The sequence below is a fragment of the Fukomys damarensis genome, unplaced genomic scaffold (assembly GCF_012274545.1).
Source record: "Fukomys damarensis isolate Sample0158 unplaced genomic scaffold, DMR_v1.0_HiC HiC_scaffold_11, whole genome shotgun sequence".
NCBI lineage: Eukaryota > Metazoa > Chordata > Mammalia > Rodentia > Bathyergidae > Fukomys > Fukomys damarensis.
In genome coordinates this window covers 41,992,272-42,001,004 of record NW_022900923.1, presented here as the reverse complement: position 1 = coordinate 42,001,004, position 8,733 = coordinate 41,992,272, and the positions used below count along the sequence as shown (strand labels likewise).

At 54.2% G+C, this 8,733-nt stretch overlaps 1 protein-coding gene across 1 annotated transcript in view; it reads left to right on the top strand.

Annotated features, from left to right (window-relative positions):
• Positions 1-6,586, top strand: part of Chi3l1 (chitinase 3 like 1) — a 6,918-nt gene extending 332 nt beyond the window's left edge. Inside the window, exons 2-10 of the mRNA XM_010645047.3 lie at positions 89-118; positions 747-948; positions 1,320-1,376; positions 2,268-2,418; positions 3,163-3,284; positions 4,237-4,360; positions 4,861-5,043; positions 5,631-5,747; positions 5,940-6,586. Coding sequence (XP_010643349.1) covers positions 89-118; positions 747-948; positions 1,320-1,376; positions 2,268-2,418; positions 3,163-3,284; positions 4,237-4,360; positions 4,861-5,043; positions 5,631-5,747; positions 5,940-6,080 — 1,127 coding nt within the window. The 3' untranslated portion in view covers positions 6,081-6,586. The remainder of the gene's footprint in view (positions 1-88; positions 119-746; positions 949-1,319; positions 1,377-2,267; positions 2,419-3,162; positions 3,285-4,236; positions 4,361-4,860; positions 5,044-5,630; positions 5,748-5,939) is intronic.
• Positions 6,587-8,733: the final 2,147 nt, after the last annotated feature.

Below are 8,733 nucleotides of genomic sequence, written 5' to 3'. Positions count from 1 at the left end.
GTGTGAAGTTCTTCATGGCCTGGGGTGGGGGAAGGAAGGAGGAAGGGCCCGTGAACCTGCAGGAAATCTGACCCCCGTTTCTCTCCAGGCTTCGAAGTTCTGGTGTTGCTCCAGTGCTGTAAGTAGCCCCTGCCCTCACCCCACTCCTCACGGGTCCCCATGAAGCCTGCTGGGGTATGGCAGGGGGGTCTCACTGTGGAGAACTCTGCCAATCTCTTTTGCAATTCAAGTGGCTTGGAGATATTTGCATTTGTTCAACCAAGCTGCTTGCACATATGGATAGTTGTCACTCTATTTCTCTACTTTTATGCATATGTGAATTTTTTCAAAACAAACTTTAAAAGGCCCAGGTTCCAAGATGGCTCTGACTAACAGTTCGAGGGAGTCATGACTGGGAGCCCACGAACCTCAGGGAGGATTGAGGCTCCCTGACCAAGTGGCCAGAAAGGACTTCATTTGCTGGGGAATAAGAGGAGAGGAAGGACTTCCATCCCCCAGCATGGGCATTGCCCTCAGGGTGGGGTAGCAGCAGGGGACTCAGAATAGGCCGGCCAGAACCTCTCTTGGATCAGACCCCACTGCAGATCCCAAGCCAGAAGTGAGGCTCCTTCTATTTAAGAATTCTCATTTTGCTCACAACTCTGTTGCCAACTCCCCCAGGCCACACCCCCACACCCCATTGGTGCTCAACTCTGGGTTCAGACAGAGGGTGTCTGGCTGGATTCAGGCCCAGATTTCTCCTTCAGGTTTTGCATACAAACTGGTCTGCTACTACACCAACTGGTCCCAGTACCGGGAGGGTGATGGGAGCTGTTTCCCCGATGCCATCGATCCCTTCCTCTGTACCCACATCATCTACAGTTTTGCCAACATAAGCAACAATGAGATCGACACCCTGGAGTGGAATGATGTGACACTCTATGGCCAACTGAACTCACTTAAAAAGAGGTCAGGCCACAGGCTGGCCCGGACAGGAAAGCAGAGGGCGCTGGGCAGGTCTATCCAAGAGGATGGGTGCAGGCCCACAGCGCCACCTCTGGTGGAGGACTGGCAGGCCTTGGCTTCAGTGAGAGGGGTGATGCTGGTGGGCGTTGGGCAGCATTTGAAGCAACAATGGGCAGACTGTCGGAGGCACCCCGAGCTCTCCTGGGAAGGGTGCCCTCTCTTTCACCAAAGGTGCCTCTGCAGGGAGCATGGAATATGTGTGGGATGCTACTTCACCATTCTTTGGGGAACCCTGCTAAAGCCTCCTAGATACGCACCCTGGTGTCTTGGCAACTTCATTCCACCCCTGACCTCCTCTTCTTGCTGCCCCACAGGAACCCCAGCCTGAAGACCTTCCTGTCTGTTGGGGGATGGAACTTTGGCTCTCAAAGGTAGGACCTGTTCCTAGGGCAGAATGAAAGGACAGAGAAGGGCCATGGCTCTCCCCGCCCACTGTGTGGGGTGGCAGCTGCTCCAGCACTTTAGGTGCAGAAGCTCAAATGCTTGTTGTGGGCCTCCTTCGTGCAAAACCATGAAACCAGAGCCCAGAGAGTTAAAGGAACTTACCCATAATCGCACAGCAAGTTGACAGCAGCTCTTCTCTTTCCCCATGGTGCTGTTTTCCAGTGCTTCTCTGAACTAAACAAAGACCTTCTGTGAACTCTGTCATAGGGGCTGGGGGAGCAGGCTAGAAACCAAAGGAGCAATTTGAGGGTTTGGAGACCCAGAGAGGACTCCTCAGAGCATGCAGAGTTGGAGAGGGCTCGATAAGGGGGCAGGTGGCTGAGAGAGTTCCCTCTTGCTGAGAATTTACTGAGTCAGATCCTCTCCCACAGTATCATGTGGGATCCTCCCAGGTGACCTCCCAGGTGATCCTCCCGGGGACCAGAGAGATTATGATTATTCCACTTTACAGATAAGGAAACCGAGACTTAGGTTGCAATCTTCTCAGAGTGGCTGGCTAGTAAGTGACAGTCCAGGCTTGGAAACCAAAAATACCCAACTCTAAGGCACAGCTCTTTCTTTTTTCTTTCTTTCTTTTTTGGTACTGGGGATTGAACTTGGGACCTTGCGCTTGCAAGGCAGGCGGCAGAACCACTGAGCTAAATCCCTGGCCGGGCACAGCTCTTCCTGATGCCCGATGTGGGTGCTATCCCCACCCGGCCTTCCCGGAGCTGTGTGGGCTCAGGATCCCTACTCCTCCTGTCCTGGAAACCCCGCCCAAGGCCAGGGCACCTAGTGTGTCAGTGCTGATCACTCTGTGGGGGTGATTTGGGTCCTAGATTTTCCAGCATAGCCTCCAGCACTGAGAAGCGCAAGACTTTCATCAAGTCAGTGCCAAAGTTTCTGCGGGCCCATGGCTTTGATGGGCTAGACCTAGCCTGGATGTACCCTGGACGAAGAGACAAGCAGCATTTTACCACCTTGATCAAGGTGCCGGGCCAGTCCAGTAAAGCAGGGTGGTGGGTGGCAGGGCCAGGGCATTGGGTGGGTTAGAAGCTGTCTGCAGTTGATGTCCTCCAGGTATAGGCAGGAGGCTTCAGCAAAGAAGATACCTGTGGCCACAGTGGGAGGTGGAGTTCAGTACCCGCCTCACTGCACACCGATGCCCACCGTTCAGCCCTAAACAGATGTTTCTTGCTGCCCAGGATGCATCCAGGAGCACCAACAGTGTTAGGGGAGCCCGTGCCTCTCTGGTTCCCCAGGAGCAAGGCTCTAATAGAAACAAACCTCACGCTCCCTGTGTCCATCTCGCTGGTCTTGTGACTGCATGTACCAGCTAGAACAAAGCATGGGCTGAAAAGCCTGACCCGTCCTCATGGTCCCCCCAGCACAGGAAGTAACGGAGCGCTCATGGCTGTATGTGGCATTCGAGGGTGAGATTGGTCCAGCCGAGTAAAAGAATGAATGGGTGACCCTAACGATGGGACCATGGATGGGCCACTTTTTTTTTCCCTCCGGGACCAGGGACTGAACTTGTGAGGCAAGCACAGCACTGCAATAAATCCCCAGCCCAATGGGCCATTTTAAAAATTATTTCCATTGATCCCCAGGCAGACTGGGGATCGGACAGATGGGGACAGCTCATGGGGTGCTCAGGGACCTCGGTGTCCCTGTGCAGTGTCCTTCTCCTGCCTCCTGGGTGCCTCTCACTCACTGACTGTCTCTCTCTTCCAGGAAATGAAGGCTGAGTTTATAAAGGAGACCCAGCCTGGAGAACAGCAGCTCCTGCTCAGCGCAGCGTTATCTGCAGGGAAGGTCACCATCGACGCAGGCTATAACATTGCCCAGATATCCCAGTAAGCCTCCTGCCCAGGCAGTGCTCCCCGCCCGGCATTCCCAGCAGACACTCATCCCTCCCCAGCCCTGCCCTCTTATTCTGTGAAGACTCAGGAGACCGAGTTTCGGGACCTAGTTCTTTCTTGCAAGGGCCGGAGTGTGAACTTGAACAAGTCACTTTCCTGCCCTGTACTTCAATTTCACAATCTGTCAAATGGGGCACTACAAGCCTTGCCCTTTCCCCCCCACCCCCGCTTGGGGTGTTGTTGACAAGTTCAAAGAGCTGCTATGAATGTGTTTGCAAAAGGGAATAGAAAAGGCTGTAGAAATCCACCAGACATCCTCATGCCAGGCAAAGCAGGCCAGGCAGAGTCCTAGCTTTCATTTCTAAAATGCTGGGGAGCCTTCAGGGTGCACACAGGCAGCCCCTTTCCTCACGCTGCACCTTATGCACACGACTTTGAGTGGCCAACAGCCGTGCAGGGACTCTGGTGAGCCCAGGCAGCAGGGTGAGACTCCCACCTGTAGAATCTCCTTCAGAACCCCAGAGGATGTGACCTGGTGCTTGAACTGACCCTGTAGAGGGTAGGAAAGAGGCGGCTGTCAACCGCGTGCCCCAGCTCACGTGCATGCCGCACCCCTACAGTCCCCTCACCAGTGCAGCTGTGGAAACTCCTTTCCCTCTGTGGGCCTTGGGTTGGCAAGCCCGTGGTCCCGCTTGTTCCCTGCCGGACCATCTGCCCCTGCTGCTGTCACCAGGTTGAGGATGTCAGGTGGAGGGGTCGAGTAAGGTGGAAGCCAGCTCCCAAACAAGCACTGCAGTATGTCCGAGCCTCTGTTCTGCCTGAGCTGGGAGCTGCAGGCCTTTGAGTCCATGGCCTGTCAGCTGTCTCCTTCCCCTGCTGGGACCCTGGAAGTGAGGCCAAGAGCTTTTCTAATCTTGCACCTCCCGCTTCATGCTCCTCCTTCCAGACACCTGGATTTCATCAGCGTCCTGACCTATGATTTCCATGGAGCCTGGCAAAAAACCACAGGACATCACAGCCCCCTCTTCCGAGGCCCGCTGGATGGCAGGGCCAATGGATTCAACAATGTGGTGGGTGCCCAGAAAGGAGAGGGAAGGGGTCACAAAGCGCTGCCACTGCCTGGCCCGCGCACAGCCCCTCTATTCCTCGGTACAATCCTGCCAGTTGGGGGTTGTAAGACCTGTCTCACGGAGGAGGAAGTAGTCTACCTTCTCCATGGCTCTGGGAATGGGCCCTGCAAGGAGACTAAGTAAAGGCCAGGCCAGAATGGAGGGAGACTGGGGGCTGAGCGAGGGGAGTCTGCCATGGTGTGCTTGAACCAATCCCCGGATTCTGCATCTGTCTAATGGTAATGATTACTTCCTATGCCTAAAGGAGTTTTCTAAGAATGAAATTTTAGCATTCATTTTCAGCTGAAATTAGTGTTTCCCAGATGCACAGAGAATCTCAGAGGCACCGTGTAACTGTACCTTCCGCTGCCAAGGTGGCAGCATTAACCGACAGCCTTTCCCACCCGCGCACCTGCAGCCTGGCTGATTGCTTGGTCTATCCCTGTCCTGCCCCCACCCAGGAGTACGCCGTGGGGTACATGCTGTGGCAGGGCGCCCCAGCCAGCAAGCTATTGATGGGCATCCCCACCTTCGGGAAGAGCTACACTTTGGCCTCTTCTGAGAATGGTGTCGGAGCCCCAATCTCGGGCCCAGGACTAGCGGGCCAGTTCACCAAGGAGGAAGGAACCCTCGCCTACTATGAGGTAATGGGGTTAGGGGAGAAGGTACAATCCCAGCACGAGGAGCAACCCCGGGAGAGGGGTCCTCCCACCCCACCTTTTCCCTTTTGGGAATAAGAGCGTGTTCAGTTGGACCTAGTATGGCTGAGAAGGAGGGAAGGGGTGAGGCCTTTTACTCCTAAAAGCCTCCAGCAGGTGCAGGCACAGGGACCTGCGCAGGGAGCTCCCCAAATACTTCTCTGACCTTAGAACTGGAGTTTTACTTCCAGCCCAGGCAAGAACAATGGCCAACAGGCAGGGTCCTTGGTTCAGCCCAGCCTCTGCCTTCTGTGGGCCTGGGGCTGGTCCTCGAGGCAGCCAACCCCCATTCCATATCCCTGTTTAAGACAGAGGAGGCACTCAGACCCCCGCCCCTCCGAGACCCCCCAAGCTACAGCAGCTGAACTCTGGGACATTTGCATCCATTTTTCATACATTTGCTTGAAGCATGCAGCCTAGAGACCATGCAAGTAAGACTGCAGGCTGAAGCAGGGGCTGGAAGAGATTTGGGGAGTGACTTCTGGTGACCTGCAAAGTTTCCCCACACTGCCCCTGTCCTGTTCTCTGCTCAGATCTGTGACTTCCTCAATGGAGCCATAGTCCAGAGAATCCCCAGCCAGAAGGTCCCGTACGCTACCAAGGGCAACCAGTGGGTGGGGTATGATGACCCGGAAAGTGTCAAAAGCAAGGTGAGCTTCCCTAAAGCCCTCCATGCCTCGGGACCAGGAGGGAGAGGGAATCCCAGCCATGATCCCAGCATCTGGACCCTGCCCCTGTCCCGAAGGCTGGGTCTCTGGTACTACTGTGCCTTCCCCTAGGGAACAGCCACCCGACACACTTCCTCCACACACAAACCGGCCCCTCTGGACCCCTCTCACCAGGCCCAGTTCCTGAAAAGCAGGCAGCTGGCAGGTGCCATCGTGTGGACCCTGGACTTGGACGACTTCCGGGGCACCTTCTGTGGCCAGAATCTCCCCTTCCCCCTCACCAGCGCCATCAAGGATGTTCTTGCTGCGGCTTAGCCCTGACCTTCTGCACACAGCAAGTGCCAAGGACACCCTCACGCCTCTGACTCCAGCTGGCCCGGAACCTAATCACTTGCTAAGTCCCTCTGCTGAGCCTCAGTTTCCCTCCCTTGGAACCTGTGCAGAGCACCACAGCACTGAGATTGGAGCTCAATCCTGTGGGCAGGAGGTAGTGTGGGACTCTGGGCTCAGTGAGCCTGGAGACCAGCCCAGTGTAAAATACAGGATTAATTCACATCTGCTGGTCCATGGAAATGCTCACAGACTCCAACCCCAGCGCAAGGAGATCTCTGCAACTTCTTTACCCCACCCTCCTGAAAGGACAGCGTTTTGGCAGCCTTTGCCACCGAGTAGGCAAACATCCTACAAGACACAGTGACCAAACTAATCATACCCTCTGCGAAGCCCGACTCAAAACCTTCACTTAGGAACATAACCGTGTCTCCTGTCTCACTTCCCTTTCCTAATTCCGCAGCTGCTCAATAAAGCACGAGAGCTTGACAGTGGGTTGCACTTGCTGCAGTCTGTCTTAGCGGGCACTCGGGACCTCTGGGCTCACCTCCCCCATCTTTTCTGGGTTCCTCTCTCCGAGGCTTGGGGGCCCTCGACTTGTGGAGGTGAGGGCACCAAGTCCTCTGCCAGACCCCACAGGAGGCAGCATCCTAGGATTCACCCAAGCATGGCCAATGGCCTTCTAGATATTAGTTCCTTGCCATCCGGGGTTTCAAGTCAAATTCCTCATTTAAAGGACCCATTGTGGTTCCCTGAAAGGCCAGGAGGAAAGGTAGGCATTTTCCCATGAACCCCCTAGCCTCCCAGGGCTGGAACCTCTGCAGGGTGCTTAAGAGATGGATCTTCCATCTCTGCACTCCTGGTGACCTGAAAGCTGTGGGCTGCGCCAGTGCTGTCCTTGTGCCCAGCCCTCTGTCCTTCTTCTAGCTCCCTCTCACACTCATCCCTCAGCCTATGCAGAGATCAAAGCTGACTCGCAACAGGACGGGGAGGTCGGACTAGGAGTAGCCTAGAAGACCGGCCATATTCCCAGCCTTTATGAGGTGGAGATGTTCTCTCCCAGCTTCTGTGAACTTCCAGGGCCCTGGACATGACTTTACCCAAACAAGTGTCCAGATCCATGCTCCAAAACTAAAAAGAATTTATTTGTAGATTCCTTGACGTTTGGATTATCTGTGACTTGGGATAATCATGCACTGGCCCGATGGTTTGCTACTTAGCTTTGAGGTATAAGGAAGGAAATGCCTATCTGCTTCCCTGAAATCTGAACCAGCTGAAGTTGGGCAGATGCAGCTGATTCAAAGGTCAAAGCTCTGCTAAAGGCAAAAGGACTTGGCCAGAGCCTTAGGAGGTACCTGGCATTTCAGCGCTGGCCAATGGGACCAAATGATCCCTAATTCTGCCTGCCCTACCACACAGAGTCTTTGAAACCCCAGGGCTGTGAGGAGGCCAGAAGAGCCAACTCCTGTCCCCTGGGGCCACCCTTCCCCCAGCTCGGGACAGGTCTCCAGGGCTGACGCCGGGTCCTGCAGAATTAGTCACATTCACTTATAGCTGCAGAGTCAGAGGCCAAGGATGGTGATCGGGTCTCCAGGGCCTGCTCCCTGCCCGGCAGGACACTGAGTGACCTGGCAGAGGACACGGGCACCCAGGCAGGTTGGCCCCAAAGGCTCTCCAGACCCTCTACTCCTGAGGACCCTGAATAAATTGCATGCTTCATTATCTTTAAATTGTAAGATACAGCATACATGCTAAAGAGTGCATACAGTGTATCTGTTTGATTTAAAGAGTTATTATGAACTGAAAACCCTAGTGATCACCACTGACAGCAGAAAATGAACCCTTGGCGGAATCCTGAAGCCTCCACGATCCCATACTCGGGGGCCAGTAATCTAGACCTTCGTGCTAACCTTGGCGTTGCTTTCTTTTATGGGCTCACGCCCTGTGGATGCATCTTGAGTTTATCGTGTATGAGAAGACACCATTTCTTCATGCCTGGCTCCTTTTGCTCACAGTCAGGTCTGAGATCAGCTGGCTTATAGTTGAATTTCTTCATTTTAGTCCATATTTCGCTTTAGAGTTGCAGAAGTGCCCCGTGGTTATTTATCTATACCAGTGTTGACAGAGCACTGTTTCCTCCCAAATTCAGGGAAGCGGAAGTAATCCTACCTTGAATGCTTTCCCTGTGTCTCCTGGGGCTCATGCGTGAGCGTTTCCAGCCGTGGACCTGCGTGGTTACCAAGGAGGAACACAATGAATGTCGCTCGCGCTGTCTCCCTTCCCAAAGTCATGGCTCCATTTCATCTCCAGCTGACAATGCAAGTTTTTAATTGCTCCCCCTCCCCCCGACACATGGCATTTTTCTGGGTTTTATTTATTTATCTATGTTTTGGTACCAGGGATTGAACTCTGGTCCTCTGGGTTTTAAATTATTACCCATTTTAACATTTTGTCAACTGAGTGAATCGAGGACCTGGTTTCCCACATGGGGAATGTCCGTACCAGGCAGGAGGCTGGAAGTTTCAGACTGCTGCTGTCCAACAGGGAGGGTCCCTTCAGGTCTGCCTATGACTTCATCTCAACCAAGACCCCAAGGGAAAGGGTTCTCAGTAATCCATGGGAAACTGAGGAGGCAGGC